This window comes from Rattus norvegicus, chromosome X (assembly GCF_021556685.1).
Source record: "Rattus norvegicus strain SHRSP/BbbUtx chromosome X, alternate assembly SHRSP_T2T, whole genome shotgun sequence".
Classification (NCBI taxonomy): Eukaryota; Metazoa; Chordata; class Mammalia; order Rodentia; family Muridae; genus Rattus; species Rattus norvegicus.
In genome coordinates, this window is record NC_141554.1 from 125,702,001 (window position 1) to 125,723,244 (window position 21,244).

At 41.8% G+C, this 21,244-nt stretch overlaps 1 protein-coding gene across 2 annotated transcripts in view; it reads right to left on the reverse strand.

The window, feature by feature from the left end:
• Positions 1 to 21,244, reverse strand: part of Tmem255a (transmembrane protein 255A) — a 64,241-nt gene that overhangs the window by 29,556 nt on the left and 13,441 nt on the right. The window contains exons 3-7 of one of the 2 annotated variants that reach the window (NM_182822.3): positions 14,746 to 14,808; positions 12,337 to 12,426; positions 5,601 to 5,669; positions 3,795 to 3,866; positions 3,321 to 3,409 (exon numbers count right to left, since the gene is read on the reverse strand). In NM_182822.3, coding sequence (NP_877974.2) covers positions 3,321 to 3,409; positions 3,795 to 3,866; positions 5,601 to 5,669; positions 12,337 to 12,426; positions 14,746 to 14,808 — 383 coding nt within the window. The remainder of the gene's footprint in view (positions 1 to 3,320; positions 3,410 to 3,794; positions 3,867 to 5,600; positions 5,670 to 12,336; positions 12,427 to 14,745; positions 14,809 to 21,244) is intronic. The other variant, XM_087599805.1, reaches the window with a different exon arrangement.

Genomic DNA, 21,244 nt, shown 5'->3' on the forward strand with positions numbered 1-21,244 from the left:
AAACACTGGAGGTGGATGGAAGGAGAGAACTTGGTGGGAGAGGAGGTGGGGTGGGGAGTGGGTGGGGAAAAGGTGTGGAGAAAGGGGGAGGACTGGGGGAGGAAACAAAAATCAGTATGGGGGTAACTCTAGGACAGGGGAGAGTCATGGGAGTCTATGGGGATGACCCTAACTGAGAATCCTAGCAGTTGTGGATATGGAGACTTAAGTGTCCACCTCTTATAGCCAGGCAGGATTTCCAGTGGAGGGAGGGGACACAACCTACCCACTAAGCCTTCCACCCAAAATTTGTCCTTCCTACAAGGTGTTTGGGGATAAAGATGGAGCAGAAAATGACAGATGTCCAAACAATGACTGGACCAATCTCATAGAAGAGAGCCCGTCCATGACACTGTTAGTGACACTCTGCTCTGCTTGCAGTTATGCCTAGCACAACTGTCTCCTAAGAGGCTTCATCCAGGAGGTAATAGAAACGATGTAGAGACCCACAGTCGAACAACAGGTAGAGTCTTATGCAAGAGTGAAGGATAGCATTGAGCAAATTGGCATGGACAAAGAAGCCTCACGAAAACTCAGAGTTAACTAACTTGGGCTCATGGGGCTCACAGAGACTAAACTACCAACCAAAGAGCATGCAGGAGCTAGACCTTAGCCTGTTACACATTTGTAGTAGGTGTGCAGCTTGGTCTTCATGTGAATCCCCCAATAATTGGAGGAAGTGCTTTCTCTGAGTGTTGCCTGCTTTTGGATCCCCATCCCTTCTTAGTATTTCTTCTAGGCTCCGCCCCACAGTTACCTGGCAACAGCCAGGTATGCCTGACTCAGTATAAAAGGGCCTATTTGCCTCCTCTCTCTCTCTCTCTCTCTCTCTCTCTCTCTCTCTCTCTCTCTCTCTCTCTGTCTCTCTCTCTGTCTTTCTCTCTCTGTCTCTGTCTCTGTCTCTGTCTCTCTCTCTCTGTCTCTCTGTCTCTCTGTCTCTCTCTCTCTCTCTCTCTCTCTCTCTCTCCCCTCTTCCCTCTCTTTCCCTACTCTCCCCATTCCCCTTCCCCCTCTCTCCACATGTTCATGGCTGGCCTCTACCTCCCTGCACACCCCCCGCACCTTTCTCTGCCTCTACTCTCACAACTCCCCTCCCCATGGTCTAAATAAACTCTCTTCATACTATGTCAGTTGGTCTTATGGCTGGTACCTCAGGGGAAAGGGATGTCGCATCATGGGCCTGCAAAGGCATCCCCTTCCACTTCATCATACTGAGCCTCTACCAAACATATCCCTCCTTCTTTCTTTCTTTCTTTCTTTCTTTCTTCCTTTCTTCCTTCCTTTCTTTCTTTCTTTCTTTCTTTCTTTCTTTCTTTCTTTCTTTCTTTTTATAAAACACAACACCCCTAGCTGGGCTACCTTGTCTGGCCTCAGTGAAAGAAGATATGCTTAGTCCTGTTGTGACCTGACACAACAGGGTGGGTGGGTACCCATTCTCTGAGGAGAAGGGGAAGAGGAATAAGGGGTGGGCCTTTAAGAGTAAAGAAAAAAAGAAAAAAAGGAAAAATTAAAAGTATTTTATAAACTAGAAAAAACATTCCTTCCTTAAAAATAATACTGGTAAGAGTTGCTTTATGAAGATCAGTTATTGTGAAATTTAGATTAACAAAAAAGAGAAGTTGGGTTGCATCTCCACTGGGCATAAGAATAGAATATTCAGCTGTGCCTCAAATAAATGGGATTTAAGTAACCCTTTATTTTCTTTCTAATCTTTTTTTCTGAAACATACCTATTGTAGAAACAAAGGTGTGTGTGTGCACATGCATGCGTGTGTGTGTGTGTGTGTGTGTGTGTGTGTGTGTGTGTGTGTAAAATAGATTACTTCTTAGATCTCTCCATAGGCCTCCAAATCTCGAACTCTATTCAGTTCATGGCAGTTTCCAGTCCCTACTCTTTGAGGTTATAAATCAGGAAAGAAGGGGGAGAGAGGGAGGTGGAAAAAACAGCAGCAAAGAAAGGGAGTAAACAGAGAAAGGGGGAGAGCAAAAGAGAGAGGATGAAGAATGGAGGAAGTCAGATGAGAAGCTGGACATGAATATTTATGTGTCACCCTCCCACCTACATAATCCTTATACCTCCTTTGAGTCTTTGAATTTCTCTTCCTCTACTGTCAGATAGTCCAAGGAAATGAGATTGGTATTAGCAAAGAAAGTGAAAGGGCCAGGTGAACTCTCCCTTGGTGCTCTCTGTTTCCAACCTGTCACGTTTTAACCCTCAAACCTTTTTCTGAACTGGTCCCAGACCACTAAGAGGAAGAGAGTGTGTAGGAGTAAGTGGCTTCCGTTCCAGGCCTCTCTCCATCCACCTCTCCTGGGCTAGTTCTTCCCTCCCTGCCTTGGCCTTCAGCTTTTCTACACTACGTCTGAAAATAGTCATGCATAGGAAAGCATTAGCCAACAACATGTTATACGAAGGCCTAGTCCTCATAATCTGTATCACATCGCTAATTCACCTAAGTTGTTCTTTAAAAAACAAATCCCTCCTGCTTTTATTGCATCCCAGCCATCTGCAATGTCTACCTGCTCAAGTTCATTTCCCATGCTGTATACCTCCATAACTCCCAATCGCCTACAATGGTTAAGGCCAAAGTTCCTTTAGACAGTAGGTTCTTTGACATCTGACCCTGATTCCTACTTTGTCTTCACCACCTACTGTATTTTCTATAGTTCCCTCCACTTCATATGCGAGCATATCTTCCCCACCCCCACATGCTTTGAGTTCATACCCTAAACTCTTCCTTATCCTTTGTCCTTCGTTGTGCCACCAGAGTCCTTGCTATAGCCACTGGTGCTCACCATGCTATGTTCACATATCAATTGCTCACCCATCTGCCTTTCCTACTAGTCTGACATCCTTATTCTCAGCACCTAATATTTGGAAAGAAGAACTGCTGCATTCCTAATTGGAAGGCAAAGAGTCTGGATGGTTTAGCATAACTGGCACCACCCTTGCCAGTTTATATTTTGCTGTCCCCTTGGCTTTAAACCTCTTTTCTTGGCTATTTTCTTGACTTGCTTTCCAGTTTTCTTCAGGTCCCTTCACACATGAAACCTTTACAAATAGACATCCCATGCCCACTCTGTGTGTACACGGTTTCTCCCTCACTGATGTTTTCCTGCTTCATTTTTCTTTGAAACTCTATTCGCACCTACCATTATATTGTGTATTGTGTGTGCTTACATTCTCTCCTCTGCTAGAATATAAGCTCCTCACTAGTCTTGGCTCTCTTAGCACCCAATATGGTCAAACAATTACTTCTGTGCCCATGGCACCAGACTTACTTGCCACAGTTGTAGAGGTCACAGCAGAAGCAGGTGTTGCCCCGGATGCGAGGTGTGCAGAGTCCACGGCTAAGTTGAGGGCAGTTCACCTGCAGGCACAAAACAACAATGGGAGAAACTAGCACTGGACAGGATTGGTCCTCTGGAATTGAAATGTGAGTTAGTGACTGATGGAGACAGAATGATGGGTATAATATGCAAATGAAACGTGAGGCTAAGCAGAAAGGTCGCTGTGCTTGTGCATAAAGCAAGAACCTGTGTATCTGTGATTATGTTCAGCCCCAGCTACAGTCCTTAGTGCCCAACTCATAATTGTTAGAGGAGAGGAAGGACAGATGGAACAATTTATGTTATATTAAATGGATGTGAGGGAATGAGGATATGAGGGATGAGAAAACCAGGACACAGGATGAAAGAGAATCTGGTACAAAGGAATAGAGAGGCCATCACATGCATACTGAAATACAATAGTACCTCTTTAACTGCCTGGGTAAGGTTCCTCAAAGCCCTCGTAGAAGGAGTAATTTTGGATGAGGAAGTTATGACCTTATACAGGAAAAATCGAGTTAAGAGAAACAGGATTATAGGCAAATTTATGGAAACTGTTATTAATATTTGCTCAGTTGGCAAATTAACACAAGAAAGCTATCACAGTGAAATCAAGAGAGTCACTGCAATAGGGTTGCATTGTTTGAGGTTGCAAAAACATTTTTCAAAACTAAAAGTGTAAAGCATAGTCTGTATTTACCTTCTCTTGCTTGCAAGAATGTTTTTCAAGTTCCCTTTGCAATAAGGGTGCAGTAAAGTACTTTCACACTTTGGCTTTGTTGCAGAAATATTCCTAGTAAACAGACATTTTGGGTCCTTCATATTGGGTCCTTCATACAAGTGCCTGTTGCCTTTTGATATGCTGTTAGTACACACACACACATTTTATTCCTCCTTCTAACCCAGGAACAATTAGAAAAATGGTAACTTTGTGGTTGCTGACCAACAATGGTGGGAACCAGACGGTGCTACCATAATAAACGCATTTAACATCATGCCTTGGGAGCAAGACTCTGACTTTGTCTAACTCCAAGGACACCGTTCCTGTTAAATTTTGTGTAAGGTGGCTCCCCGGGAGGTTGTGTGATGTAGTGGTCATTTTGCTTCTGCCTTTATTTTTTCCTTTCCAGTCACAGGTATGCTATCTTTCAATTTTTTTTGTATTTTTTCTTCATTCTTTGAGACATTAATACAGTGCATTTTCATCCTATTTGTTCCCTTTTTTTAACTCATCCTATGCCCATTTCCTGCTTCCCTAGCCACCCAACTTTGTCTTCTCCCCTCTCTGGAGGGTCCGAGATTTGTGCTGCAAATGTACTCTTGGGTGTATCCTCACTGTGCATGACTTTCATTTTGAGATTAACAGAGTACCAAATTGCCAACAATCCCAGAAACCTGGGTAGAATTTCATACGTTGGAATCCACTAGCTTGGAGGTGTTTTGTGATTTGCTGAATTGAACGTGCACGCCCCCCACCCCCAGTGTTGCCACTGCTATTGCCTCTAGATGAAGCAACAGAGAACACAGGGCATGTGTGGGGTAAGAAAGAAAGACTCTCAGGATTACTAGACTGGCCTCTTAGACTAACAAGCTGGGCCTCCTTAGAGCCTTAAGATACAGCAGATTGCTCAGGTATCCTGATTTGAACTCCAGAGCGTTCTATGTGTGGCATTCAGGCTCTGCCTTCTCGGCACAGGGTCTTGGTGGGATTCCTATCTTCTTCCAGCTGAGCACCAAGTCCAGGCACCTGAACCATTATTGGCAGAGATGGGAGAGGGACACACCATGAGAGACTTCTGGCTGGGCTCAGAGGGCCACCCTATGGCCATAGAACAAAATTAATCTGATTAGGCCTCATGAGGCTCCAATCTATGACATGTCCTCATTAACACTGTGCTTTGACCCAGTGAACAAATAGCGTAAAGCACCTAGTAGTAAACCTTATGTCTATGGAAAGAAATAATATAGAGTGTTTCATGGCTTAACAGTTGTTTTAGCAGTTAAGAGCACTTGTTGCTTTTGCAGAGGACAGGGTTCGATTCCCAGCATCCACATGGTGTCTCATAACTATGTGTAACTCCAGTACACATGTGGTGCACATACGTACATGCAGGTAAGACACTCATATGCTTTAAAATGATAAATAAATATTTCTTGGTGAAAAAAGGTTGTTTCAGATAAAACAAGGGACTTTCCCATGAGGTAAAGACATGCAGCATCGTTGTGGCTCACCTCCTCAGCTTCCCTCTGGGATGTCTTGGGAACATAGTGGCACCGGTTAGCATAGAGTGGTTTCAAATCCTATAAAGGGAAACACCAAACCAAAAGGGTTTTGGCTTTGTAAAGCAAAACATCAAGAGCCCTGCTTGCCAATATAAGATTGGTAAACACACACACACACACACACACACACACACACACACACACACTCAGTCCCAGAGGCAGTACGTTAGGTTAAATTCTAAAAGCTATCTATTGGGGGCCCAAGAATGTATGGATCACGCAAGATCATTCTAATAATTGCTTTCTGTTGAACTACTTCAGTTAATGAGAAACCAGGAAGATTGATTGAAAAATGAGTCTCTTGAAATTTCCTCCTTGTTTTTTTCCCCTTCTAGGCTTTGTCTCCTTGCAAACAGTCCCTAGGGAGCAAGACTCCAAACTCCAGGTTATTGCAATATTGCACTTCTAAATAGAGAGAGCAGAGCGTGGCTTTAACTATGAAGTCTCATTATCACCTGACAATAATGAGGATAAGGGCTGACTGATTTGTGCTCCCTGCTGTTATTTCCACACCTTTGCAAAAGGAAGAGGCAAAGAAATCAGTGGCTGGAGGATGGGTGGCTACTTAGTTGGCTGTAGATTTTAACTCAACTGTACTGCAAGCCATTTCCACTCTCCTACATAGATAGGTAAAACTGTCAAACTCAAAATGGTACTTCTAAGGCAAAGGGGCGGGTGATGTGGAGATCAAGGACAGTTGATTTACTCTGCTAGCTTTCTGATGAAACTCTCAGGCATGAGAGTTGGAAAGAAGAGACAAGTCAGATATGCCTGGAAACTTGTAACTTGTAACCAGAAAATGCTGTCATTTGTACAACTGACACTAAGCATCCCTGTGTAGTACGGGGGTCTTTGGACAAAGTCACATTGCCTAAGATTACACTGGTTTATGCAAAATGGCCTTAGGGGCTTAGTTCAAAGTGCCCAGGCAGAAAGGATTTATTTGTCTTTTGCCTTTCCCCTTCTGCCTCATTTCCAATCCTGATGGTTATTTTTCCTGTACCTGTGATTTAGAATCCCCTATACTTGGCATTGAGTGCCTCTTGCCTTTATTCTGTAACCCCATCAATGACCTGGGACTTTCCATTGGCTCATGCTTCATAATTCTTTTCACTGTTCAGTGTTACAAAAGGATATTGCTTGTTATTTCAGTCTGGAGTTGGACTAGAAAGGAAGGAGGACTCTCATGCTCACAACTGGCAGGACTTATTTTCTATGATGGAGTAAAAGCCTATTCGTTATTATTGTGTTCAAGAAAAAGGTTTCACCGTAGTGGTGTCCATAGCCCTATATGACCTGGATTGTCATTCAGCTACTGACCTTATATAAGACAGGGATGCAGGATGATTGCCCATTCACTATGTCTGGTTGATATTCTACACTTAATCCCCAGAAGAAGGGCAGGAACAGGCAACTCATGGGTGAGAAGAGGTCATTGAACCTGAGCCTGAAGGGCTGCCCACCTTGGCAAGAAGAGATGGAAAGGGGTACTGCTGTATATTACATGACTGCTATGTGACAGGCCCTTGTAGGACATGCTCATGGCCTATTACTTAATTTCACTCTCTTTCTAACCCTGAAAGGTAAATTTCTATTATAGACACTTGAGAGAAAGAGAAATTATAACACAAGAGAGTAAAGTGACTTTTTCAGCTAATGAATGGCCATGGTTGGGAAGATGGAGAAAGAAGGGGGAATAGAAAAAACATTAGGTCTTGGTGAAATTCTGATTCACTCAAGCCGAAGAAACATAGCAAGGCAATGTTAACGGTTCTCACCGACAGGACAAGCTGGCTTTAACCCGACCAAGGTGAGCCGGGATCTAAATACGACTTTCATTTAAGTAATCCAGGTATCTTTGAGCAGGTCCCATGTTAGAGGATACATTTTCTTAAAGATGCATCCAGCCTTAGCTCATGGCATGCATTATAACTAAAAGAAAGCAGCTCTGTAGAAAGGAAGCTGAGCCTACGTATCAAAGGAAATGTTTATTAGTAGGGCAGTACCACAGCCTTAGACAGACATGATGGGGTCCTGTGGAGACACAGTTAGACAATTTGATTCTGTAGCAGGAAGCCACATGGTCCAAACCAACCTCTCCTTTAACAGCTACAAGAACAGACCATGAGGACAAAGGTACCTTTCTCAAGTACCCAAATAGTGCTGTTCTTATGACAGTGGTTGGAATGACTCTTACAGGTTTGCTAGTGATTGGAGTATTAAGTTCCACATTACATGACATAGGCTAGAATTCATAAGGCATGATAAAGTAAAAATCCATGTTGTCTTAGGTCTGGAAATCAGGGTGAGCCAGACTTGTTGGTAGCTGAAAGGGAGCAAGGTGTCAACTCAGAAAGGTCACAGCATGCCTCCTTCTTACCAACTCTCTGTCCAGAGGTGGAGTATGGTGGGGTGGGGGAGCGACAGTGACAGAGAGACAAAGACAGAAAGAAACTGAGGCTGCAGGGGAGTGTGGCCTGACTTCCAAGACAGAAAGGCAGCTAATGGATCTGTGATTTAACAGCATCATGATACCATCAAAATCTATAAAATATAATACCACAGTGCAACTCACCAAGTATAACATTTACAAAGGGGCTTAGAGGTGGCTAGATTGTTGTGGTTCCATAGTGAATAATAATTACTAACTTGACAAGATCTGGGATCACCCCTGAGACAAGCCACCAGACATATTTGTGAGAAATCATTTAGGTTAGCATAAGATCATGCCTGCAAATGATGAGCTTGGTTAGGTTAAATGAAGCAGAAGACTCACCCTAAAGGACAGTGACAATATTTCCTGTGCTGGACTGAAAAAGTAGAAAGGGAGCGGAGAACCAGCATTTCTCCTTCCTGGTTTCTGACTGCAGATGTAATGACAGCATGGCTTCAGGCTCCTGCCACCATGGCTTCCCTGCCATTGTACCCTGCCTGTACCCACAAACTGTGAGCAAAATTAAACCCATCTATAAGTTGCAATGGTCAAGGCACTGTTATAGCAACAGGAACAGTAGCTAAAACTGTGATCATCACAGAGAACTTCCCAATAAATAGAGGCTGGAAGTTTATTCCTCATTGCCTTCCATTGAAGCCAATGATCTAAAATATTGGACCCATACGGGAGATAGAAATCAAAATCATATGAGACACCGCCTCACACTCACAGGCACAATCACATAATAATGGAAACTGGTGACGCTGTGAAGAAATCAGAATCCTAATACATCGATGGTGAATAAAACATGGCACAGCTATTTCGGAGAACAGTCAGGCAGTTCTTCAATGAAACACAGTTATCATATGTCCTAGCAGTTTTGTTCCCAAGCAGAAAGGAAATGAGAATGCAAATATGCCCATTCAGAACCATGTGCCCAAATGGGAACCAGATCACTGTCTATAATCATAAAATGGAAGAAACAACTTAAATGTCAATATAGTATTGACATTAGTACACCATAAAAATGGAATAAAGCACTGGTCTATAGTGCAGTGTGGATGAACTTTGAAAACATTATACTAAATAAAAGGAGCCAATCATAAAATCCACATATAGTGTTCCTTTAGTATGAAATGTCTAATATAGGAATATCTATTAAGGTGAAAGCATATTAGTTGTTGGGGAGGATAGAGAGACAGGCTATAATGGACAAAGGATATAAGGATTCTTCTTGATATGAAAAAAATCTAAAACTGTTGTCTCCATGCCACTGTGAATATACTTAAAAAATTTAAACATGAGTGGAAGAAAAAAAAAAAGAAGAAAAGGAAGCCATTTTAGCTCATGATGCTATGAAAATCTACAACAGGCTTCTGAGCCACTCGGCCTAGGTTGCCATGGAAACTGTCTCAGAGTGACTGTTGCTTGTCAAATGGGGATAATAATGCCTGCCCTACTTATCTCACAGGATTGTTGTAGGTCTCAAATGAGGTAATAGATGTGAGGACACATTGAAAGCTAAATGTCATACATAAAAACAAAGAATTAGTGTTGCTAGGATGTCTCCTATTGAATAGAAAATAGCATGCGCACTATGACTGACTGCAAGCAATGATACAAAAACATATATATATATATATATATATATATATATATTCAGAGAGTAATATGTGAGGACCACAATAATTGCTATGTTAGGGGACAGAATTATAACCAGTAACAGTTACTAGTATATCATTTAGGAATAAAAAAATCCAGGCAAATGAAAGATGGCACCTCTCAGCTAAAACCAGAATATAGATATTTGATGGAGGATATAATATTTATGTTCCTGGCACTCAAAAAAATCAGAGAAAGGGCATATCTCTCCAATACCTTATTGTTCTCCCCACATAGATTATTTCCTAAATTACTGTTTCAGAGATGAGTTAGGTGATAACATTAATGGTATGCTCTCCTTTGATCTTGCCAAAAAAGGGGCTGCCTCTTCTGTCTGGAAGAAGACTCTAGTCAATGACTAAAGTACAACAACATGCCATGTGACTCACAGAAAAGTTTGGTAAGCTAAATTTGCTCTGATTCAACTATTTTAGAAAATACAGTTTTCAACAGTTCACAAAACATCTTCATTTTCCATGTTTAGTTCAGTTGAAGAGCTGAGTTTGCTCCAAGACTTAGCTGCTACATCTTGCTCTTGATTTTGGTCTTTAGAGAACATCAGGGCTACTTAATGATTTCCCATGTCCAAGGCTCTTTTGTTGTTGTTTTTTCTCATCCCCTTCTCCCACTGAAAAGTATTTTTTAAAAATATGCTTTATGACCACATTGGTATGAAAATGAATATATCTATGTTATGTGTCAAATGTTTTGTCTCAACCTAAAAGTTCACCATTTTTCTTCTTATTTGAGAGGAAATAATGCCATTTTTGTGGCACTCTAAAATTAGTATGAGTTCTAAGCACTATGCTTACTATGGTTAATGGAAAAGTTGTTCCTGGGCCAGAAATCTGGAACAGTGTGAAACAGAGCATGGTAAAAGAAGGGCAAGAGCAGGAGGTGCTACGTAGGCTGCTAGTGGGGAGAAGGCATCAATAGCCTTAGCCAGCTTTGAACACTATGAATTATAATACCAACCATCCAGGCAAAACGCACCCACTTTAGTGGCAACTCTTATGGGTGGTAATCAAGCACTCTGTAATTGGATATGAAGCCCACTGCATAGGAGGGAATCTGTGCTGGAAATCTGCTGCAAAGACCATGGTGAGGGAAGTCACAGGCCCTAAGAGGGGACCATAATTCCATTGTTTAGCTAAATTGACACAATATTGAACCACCTTCTAAATATATATGTTTATACAAATAGACAATTATCACTCTCAGCCTTAATCACAGGAACCTTTCTTTCTAGTGAACTGTGATAAATGCAAAGACTTACAATTGCAAAAGGTGTGGAGGATCATTGACAGTTGAGTGCTCAGCCCTAAACATGACATTTATACCATACCCTCAAGGCTCAGGAAATACTGTAGAAGATGGGGCAGAAAGAATGTAAGGGCTAGACACTACGGAGAGGCGCTGAAAACATGCTACCTTCAGAGGGAAATAAACATTTTTTGACAATTATGAATGCATTTTCTGAGTATGTACATTAGCAGCCAGGCACAAATCCAAGAGGAGCCTAGGAAACCCTAACCCATATGCCATATGATTTCCTACTGGTAAATTCAGCAAAAAGGGAATGCCTTTGCCTTCAGTTATGCACCCACTGGTGATGCCACCAGGTTCCAATGGATAGTCCCAATCAAATGGTCCCACAGATACCTCTAAACAAATAAGAGGATTCATACACAAAACAAAAATTACGTATCTGGGAAAGGGACATGGAGGGAGGAGGGGCTGTTGATAGGAGTGGGACAGAGATAAAAAGAAGAGAGACAAAGGCAGCGATCAAGATGCATTTATCTATATGCATGGAATTGTCAAAGAACTAAAGTTAAACATGGGGAACAATGTCTTCTACAGACATCTCAATGGGTGTGCTCTTAGTCACAGAGACCTAGAGTTCAGAAGTAAAAATGGCCCTTATCCAATGGACAGCTTCTGCAGAGTGGGAAACATTTGCTATCTGGACTGAAGGACTGAACTGAGGGTGGGGGATTTAGCTCTAACTTTCTCCAGACTTCCAACTTCATCATGTCATCCCAACCACTGTCACAGGAACAGCATTTATTTGGGTACCTGAGAAAGGTACCTTTGTCCTCATGGTCTGTTTTTGTAGCTATTGAAGGGGAGGTTGGTTTGGACCATGTGGCTTCCTGCTACAGAATCAAATGGTCTATCTGTGTCTCCACAGGACGCCATCATGTCTGTCTAAGGCTGTGGTACTTCCCTGCTGCTCTTTCCCCATCTTCAAGTCATCCCCTTACCCTATGCCTTTGTCTTTGACTGTCCAAATTGTACTCACCAAAGGGCTACTCGAATCCCTATTGCCACTGGGAATAGCCTTCTCTGCTCTCTGGAGTCCAAGATGAACCCCCTATTTCACCTGGAGTCTGCACTGCCAGTTTAGGTCCAGTTTTCTAGGTGCTTACTTTCTTCACTGATGTTCTCACCTTGACTACCAGCTATTGAAGACGGAGGAGGAGCTTCCTTCTCCCTTGTATACATGTGCCCCCTCAAAGCACTCAGTGCACATTCAAGGCAGGGTTATAGCATTGTACGATTCAACTCAAGGATAATAATACTCACAATGTGTCTGGCAGCAAAGACCCCATCAACTATAGCACAACAAAAAGCTGCAATCACACCAAAGCTGATAAACACGATAGAAGCCACCAGCTGTAGGAGGGAAAAAAGGAACATGCCTGTTAGCCTTCCACTGATGCCGCTTTTGGAGACTAGGTAATCCCCAAGAGACTGCCAGCCAAAGCAGAAGTCTACTCTGTCACTGACGAGGGTGCTTTTTCTTTTTCAGTCATGCAGGGTGAGTGGATATGGACGTAGGCAGGGAGGAAGAGAAGGGGAAACAGAAGCATTTTTGAAAACTATTTCAGGGTAGGGTCAGAAATTCATTCTGTGAACACCGAATGAAGAAGCTTGCTGTATCCAGTATGCTGTCCTTCCATCCTCAGATTCAGAAAAATGTTGGACCTTGGACATCATGTAATCCAACCCTGTATTTTATCAGTGAGGGAAACAGTGTTTCCAGTGTCTCCATTGTGAGTCTTTGATTTCTATACCCCTAACTCTGCTGCCTGAGTGGACACTGATGAGAACAAGAGTGATTCTTGGGTTCTACATAAGTCTACATCACCATCACATTATGTATCATTGAACGAAGGGGATATTCAATTTACTACCAGTTAAGTGCCAGAGAGATTTTGCAAGAATTGATGTCTCTGAAATGGATAAATTCTCTGTGGTCTATATAAAAGTTTTCTTTCTCACTCTTTTTTTGGAGGGCATGGCTTCATGTAGTCCAGGTTGGTCTCAAATTTATTTTGTGACTATGTCTCACCTTAAACTTCTGATCCAGCCACCCAAGGGTTAGGAATACAGGTATGTACCACCATGCCTAACTAGAAAATTTAAAATAATAAAACCAGATTGCCAAATTTATTGATCATGTTAGATAACGTAAATTTTCCTAAAGTCCATCTTCTAGTACCAAGGTGATGCTATAAATCAAGGTATGGTAGCATCACAATCTCAGAATGTATTCAAGGACAAGGAGATATGTGATACACAAGCCTACAATCTGCTATGGTTGCCCTTCTGAACTACATGGAATCAGCATTTTTCTTTCTTGAGGCTTCTGGGGAGAAAGAGGAGGAAATAACATGGCCATCAAGCTATTCCCCAGGGAGAAGGAAAAAAATCAAAGCCAAGACTACCCTAGGGTTCACCCACTTCAACAGGCTGAGAGGAAATACTTATCTCCTTTGGGAGTTGTTCAGAAACCTCTCTCCATAAATCTCACTTCACAGCACTGCAGATAATTGGTAAATAATGGATGAACGATGTCATGAAATTGGCATTATTAGCTATGCTATGATCAGCTCTACAATTAAAACTCCCCCATTATTTTGAATAATTTAAGCCTAAAGTGAAAACGAATCTGGCAAGGGATGGCGGCCAGGTGAAATGGAAGAAGGAACTATTAGAAGTCCCCTGGCAGTGATTCCCATACTGCTGGGGGAAGCACATGGGTAGAGTGCTGTGTCCCTAGAGCTACTACATTATTTGATTAAGCTTGATGTTAAACAGACCCCATTGCCAAAGTTTGGATGCCACTAAGAGTTGTCCAAGGTGAGTCTAAACTTAGTCCAGTGTCTGACCACTCACCAGACTTCCTGATCTGTAATTCTATAAAACTGTATTGCGAACCTCTCCATTCTACCCCTTGCCCTCAAGGAAGCCTGCCCAAAATTAAACAGGAAAATACAGCAGCTTGCGTTTAGGAGATTGTATTAGAACAGTGAACTATAAGCTTCACCTTCTGTCAAACGCTGGTCCTTCCTCTCAACTTTACTACGTACTTGCTTTGAACTAGGGATGGCAAAGACACAAAGATAGTGTTGTGAAGTTGACTTCATAATTTTAGTTCGTCTGATCTATGTTTCAAGTACGTTTACCTTCTTTCTCTTTTTAGTTCTCAAGTAGTTCAGGAAGGCCTTGAACTCAGGATCACTCAAAGGTGACCTAGAACTGAGCTCCAGATCTCCCCTTCTTAACCACTCGAGTGTAAGGAATAGAGGCATGAATCACCAGGCCCAGTTTATACTTATTTTCTTAATTGAAGTTCCCTAGATTATAATATCCTAAGAGATTTAAAAAAAACTTTGTGAAAACTTTTCCAAAAGATTATGTAACCAAAAGGAAGCTATAAAAGTCACTAATATTCAGAGTTGCAGTAATGTATGTAACAGAAACCCGGCATTCTAGGCCAGACCAGCAGCCTGATTGAACAGCCGGAAGAATGAAGGAGAAAAGCTTAAAGAAATGCAAACCAGCCTGAGAACACTGTGAGATAAGTTCTCTGGAGGCTTAGGGGAAAAGGTGAAATAACAGTTTCCTCTGGGGCCAAATTTGCACAAGCTTAAGCAATGTATTCCTTATCCACATAAACATTGAGCTTTCCAGAGGACGAAAACTTACCATCTGCCGCTTGTTCTCAATCAGGTTTGATCCGATGATTCCAAGGAATGATCCGAAGCCAAGCTGTAAGACAACATAGCATTTAGGAACACAATCAACCTTCCCACGCAATCATTCCAGTCCTTGGCCAGGATTCAGGACAGAGGAAAAGAACTGGAGTGTAAATGTCAAAGTCACATGTAGCTTCTTCCACAAACACGCTATGTACAATGAAAGTATATCCTCCCATTATTTACAGTTTTCTCCTGACGCAATGACTCACACTGAAAAAGAAGCTCGTGTGCCCCCAAACTAAAAGTAAAGATCAACTATAGCTTCTTAGTGCCTGTCTGTTTCAATTTTAATATCCATTACCTAGCATATGACTTGTGATTCCGTAAGAGACCTATAATGGCGAGAAGCACGCGTTATTGTCAGATCTCTATCTAGTTTTCAAAAGGACCTTCTATTCTGAAGCATGGATTATAGAATAAAGGTTTGCAAAGGCAATTTTTGATGCATCAGGCATACTAATCAAGCTCAGGAAGTACTTTTGAAATCAGCAAGCACCTTAACCCGCACTAAAAAAAAAAAAAATAGAAGTAGAAAAGAACTTTTTTGGAAAGCCTGTATTTGTGGTTGACCTACTGCAATTTATGTTAGCACTTACTTGCCTCTTTCTCCATCTCTCCTTCATTTATGGACAGAAAGCATTCATTAAAGGGTGAACAGAAATGGCAGTGTAAAACCCTGAAAAACAATTTCTCTTGTCTAAGTGGCCAGGATTATGGCTCAGTGTAGAAGATCCCATTGCCCTCTCAGCTCTGCCATTAGTGGACTCAAGCTTGCCGGTCTCAGCTGAAAACAATCAGTAACCAATAGCTATTGGTGGAGATGGAAAGGGAAGAAGTAAAAAGCAGTGAGAATGGACCAATAAATCTTAACACATGTTCAGTGATGTAGGTACACCTCTCTTTAGCCTCGCTAATGGTCTTGCTTTGCACCCGCAGCCTTACCTCGACTCTCAGAAGCATCTTTCAACCCAAGACTCCCAAGTTTTACATCTAGGCTTGGAAATCTAATGAACCCAAGGATTGGAACGGATGGATCCCAGTCCAGAAACTAACTGTTTGCCTCAAGACCCCAAGTATGAAAGACACTGAAAGGAAGCAAAGATTCCTTCTGCAGGACCAGCAACCATTCTTGGAAAACCAAAGCTTATGCGTCAATGGATAGACTACTCCATCCCAGGATACTGAGCTCATCCTCATGGAAAAGCTGACATACTTTTCTCCCACCCAATCTTCTTTAAAGTATAACTAAGACGTGTTGCTGCAAAATACACCAATGTAAACATAGTTATCACACTAACCTGGCTTACAAACACAGATCTTCTACTAATGTCTGTGTAATCTAGAATTAACTAACCACTCAGCCTCTTTCCTTCTGTATAAAACAGAAGGAACCACAGAAATGTTATCCTACAGAGCCTTGCAAGGATTAACACAAGCTATACAGTCAAATGACCTTTAATGGAAATAATACATTCAAATAGCTTAGCACATCTCCTGCTATTTGGTGCATACTGAGAAAATACTGTTTTGTTCTAGAGATTTGAATCATAATTTTAAATTTAAAAACATATATTAATTTTATATATAGATTTTTGCCTGCGTGTATGTTTATGCACCATGTATGTGCAAAGCCCTCGGAGGTCAGAAAAGGGTCCAAGATCCCCTGAAACTGGATTAACAGATGGTTGTGAGCTGCCAAAAGGGTACTGGGAATAATCAAATCCTGGAAGAGCAGCCACTGCGCTTAACCACGGAGACAGTCTTCCCCGTTTTACATTTAAAAAAAAAGACATTTATGTGTTTCAGACTTTTTATTATGTATGTATGTTTGTTTGTTTGTTTATTCACACTCTCACACATGAGAGTGCTATGGTGTGGGAGTGGAAGTCAGAATACAGCTTGAAAGATTCAGTCCTTTCCTTTCGCCACCTGGGTCCTAGGAATGGAACTCTCGGGTTGCTGAGCTTTGTGGCAGATGCCTTTACCTGCTGAGCCATCTCACTGACCCAAAAGACATTTAACTTTTGAACCACTTTAATGTGATTTGAACTGGAAAATTCCATCACTATGCATCACGTATGTGCTATGCCCGTAGTGGCCAGAAGAGGGTGCAAGATCACCTGAAACTGGAGTTAACAAATGGTTGAGCTGATAGATGATAGATTGATAGATAGATAGATAGATAGATAGATAGATAGATAGATAGATAGATAGATGATAGATAGATAGATAGATAGATAGATAGATAGATAGATAGATAGATAGATAGATAGATAGATAGATGGCACAAGCGAACAACTACAACAAAATACCTTATAATCATCATGGAAATACATCTTTGGGTATGTCTGGGTGGGTGTGTACAGAGATGTTTAACTAAGAAGGGTATGACCCACTTTGAGTGTGTGCAGGACCATTTCATGGGCTGGGTTACAGACAGCATATAAAGAAGGAAGCTAGGTGAGCACAAGCATCCTCCAGTCCTCTCTGCTTCCTGCCTCAGAGTACAATGTGAGCAGCTGCCTCTTGCACCTGCTGCCATACCTTTCCCTGCATAAGGAAACTGTGTCCCCTGCAACTGTAAGCTGCAATAAATCCCACCTCTCTTAAATTACTCTTGTCAAGGATTTTATCTCAGCAATCGGACAAGTAATTAGTAGACACCCGAAACAAAGACAGTGGCTATTCCTGACATTTTCTATTTTTTTTTTTTTTGGTTCTTTTTTTCGGAGCCGGGGACCGAACCCAGGGCCTTGCGCTTCCTAGGCAAGCGCTCTACCACTGAGCTAAATCCCCAACCCTATTCCTGACATTTTCAAACAACTCTTTGCTAGTGGTTACTGGAAGAGATAGACGTAACACTTGTCGAACTGGCACTACAGAACTGGACATCTCGGGCCTATCTATTACATCATCTATGAGTCCTATTCTACTGCTTCTCATCCCATCTCACGTCAGTGAGTGTCATTTAGTCCAATCTGTAAGGAGTCATCACACCTGACCCCCACGAGCTCACGTCTACTAAAAGGCACAGAGTATAAGTTAAGGTGCCCAAGCTCTAAAAACAAAGCACTACGTGAGCTAAGAGGAATTCATTCTGGACCAAATCCCTGTCCCTGCTACTCAGTGTACTCAGTGTGACCTTGGGCCTGTCTGTTAAAGACTCTGCTTCAGCTTTCTCATCTCTAAAATGGGATAAAATGGGGTCATCGAGATGATTTAGAAGAGAAGGGCCCTTAATGCCAAGCCTGAGAACCTGAGTTCCATCTCCAGGATCCGTATTGTGTAAAAAGAGAGTCAATTTCTACAAGTTGTCTTCAGACTTTCCACACACACACAGACCCTGACATGATCTGCTCATGTACTCCCACCTTCCCCCTGGCAAAAAATTAACAAACAAATAAATAATGTAATCTGAAAGCATTTTAAAAGAGAATCATAAAAGTATCTATGAGACAGTGTTGTCATAAGGATCAAATATAAAGATAAAGTATGTGGCATTTGCACAAGGTAGGCTGCTAAATAAGAGGTACCTCTAAATTTCCACAGAAGAGGAGGCATTTTATTTGGGCTCATTAGATGGGTGGGGCTCAATAGGAAAGGAACTAGCATCTACTGAGTGATGAGTGAGAGCAATCACTTACCTAGATGGAAGGTAGATAAACTCACCAATACTGTTGAAAGACCTTACATTTAAAGAACCTTCCATTCACATATGTTCTTGTGCCTCACCCCTCCCAGCTTTAACTGCAGGAATGATGCAGGGTTTGGTAGTGTTACTATCTTTGCCATTTGACAAAAGGGAAAGCAGGTGTCTAGAGAATTGTAAGAACCCATTTCCTCTTACAGCACCTTAATCTCTAATGGACAACATCTACATCATAAGGCCTAAGAAGTCAGTAGCTTTTTGTGGGTTTTTGTTAGTGTTGTCTCTTACAACAGGGTCTCACTGTGTAACCCTGGCTATCTTAGACCTCACTCTGTAGACCAAGCTAGCCTTGAACTCACAGAGATCTCCCTGCCTTTGCCTCCTGGTGCTGGAATTAAAAGTATGGCCTACCACATCCAGGCCACTGTTTACAGAAAGTGTTCTCTTCAGGGAGTGAGAAGTCCTGTTTGACCATGAGCACGGGGTGAAAAGAAAGAAAGGAGCCAGCAGGTTCCTGAAAATGGGCAGCTGCTTCTATTCGAATGCTAGCTCCTAGGGAACCAGAGAGACATCTCAGTGGTTATGCACACTAGCTGCTCTTCCAGAGGGATCCGAGTTCGGTCCCCAGCATCTGTATGGTGGCTACCTCCAATTCCAGAGGACCTGAGGCCCTCTTTTTGCACGGTGCACAGGAATGCATGCAAGAAACTCCTGTACAAATAAAATAAAGGCAACTTTAAAATATATGGTAATGGTGGCCCCCATGTCCTAATGTCTAGACATGTGTACTTTCACTGCTATTTCCAACTACCTGAGTGAATAGCGAATAGTTTTCTTTTCTTTTTTTTCTTTTTTTTTTTTTTGAGCTGGAGACTGAACCCAGGGCCTTGCACTTGCTAGCGAATAGTTTTCTTTGTTTTGTTGCCCTTCATTTATCAAGTAAAAAGACAAGTCACTAGAAATCAAAGGAAGATTAGAGACTTTTTAATGGTTTGAGGGGGTTATTGTTTGTTTGTTTTTAGCCAAAGCCTCATTGAATAACTTAGGTGACCTCAAGGTTGTGTTATCCCTCCTGCTTCATGCTCCTGTGTGCTGAGATTACAAGAGCAGGCCATCACCCCCAGCTAAAGGACTCTGGGGAAGGACTCTGGAGAATGGGCCTATTCGTATTCCCATCCACTGCCCCAGACACCCAAGAGAGAGGCTCAGATGAACATTAACTGGGTATGTACCTTGTGTTCTAGGACAGTGAGATGTGGGGTCAGGGAATCCATGCTACAGTTGTCTGAAGCAGCCCATAAACCATTTCTGTAACTTTGAAATTCGAAAATCTCTGGAAACTAAAAGAATTGTCTGACGCCAAATTTGGTAGTAACGCTTGATCTTGAACTCATGTGAGGATTTTTTAAAATAATCTTTACCCTACTTGATATTAAAATTCGTATTTTATGATTGGACTATAAAGGAACTTCTTAAAGCCCTACTGAAATGCTAGAAGCCATATCGCTGTAATTTTCTCCAAAATTAAAGTCTAAATCCTGAAGTGTATTTTGCCTAAGTAATTGTGGAGCCATATAAACAAAGGGAGTAGAGAATTCAAAGATGGTAGACTACACTGTGGACCCCAGGAGCTTAGAAATGATCCCACTGAGGACTCCCCTTCTCAGGGGAGAAAGGGAGAGGGTGAGAAGAAGGGTGGCTAGATGGAGGGACTTGGAGGAGAGGAAAGAGAAAAAGGTGCATTTGGGATGTTACTCTTATCTAGGTAGAAAAAATAGCTGGTTTAAGAGTTTATATAGTTACTTACTCCCTAATAACCAAACTGTTTAATTAGCAAAAGCACTCTGTTCCCAGACACATCTGGGTTCTGAGGCATTTACTTCTGCAGAGGTAGGAGTCCTAATTGTATTTGCTATAACACGATCTGACCTATAAACGTAAATGGATTTTCGACTGTTCAATCTGCTATCTTCTCTGCTTCGCTCTGTATAATTAAAATACATTTTAAGGTAATAAATAAATACAAAAAAGAAATGCTCCCATTAAGTAGAATGAGAGAGGATTTAGTGTTGACAATTAAATAAATAAATAAATAAATAAATAACCATTTGGAAGATTGCACAAGTGGCACTATCAAGGGAGAAAAGACAAAATTATAAACAGGTGGTATTGGGAAAACAGAAATAGAGGGCAGCCAGGCTAGGGTCTTCAGGCATGCTAAGGGGTCAACAAGATGACACAATGGAGGTTAGAGAGTTGTGGCGTTAGACAAGTTTTGTTCAGTGCATCAGAATTCATATAGATGTCTTAGAATAAGCTTGAGTGTTCTGAATATCTCTTTAGTTTACCGTAATCACAAACCCCAGCTTTGCACGACTTCTGATTATGTCCCAGGCATTCAAAAACGTTTTCAGACTTCACATGTCCTTATATCTCTTTACATAGTCATTATATGTGCAGGTAAAGAAAGCCACAAAGGCCTGGAGAAGGTTTCTAGACCAGTGAATGTTTCTATTGTCCCTGTCTCCTAATATCCCATCGTGAGTCTATATGGTTTTCAGTCCACTGACCCTCTCCAGGAAATGGAGCAGAACTCCGTTTCTCTGCTGAAAGAAAACACAGAGCCCTACAGTATAATACCACGGAGACCAAAGAGGTCCAGAAAGGTTTTCCTCACTGATGGACCAATGTATTATGTGGGTTGTTTGGGAAACACATTTAGACTCTTCCTTTTCCTCCTCCCAGCAAGCAAAGATTTAGAGAAAAGGAGAAACCTCTCCCTCACCCCCAGGCCTTT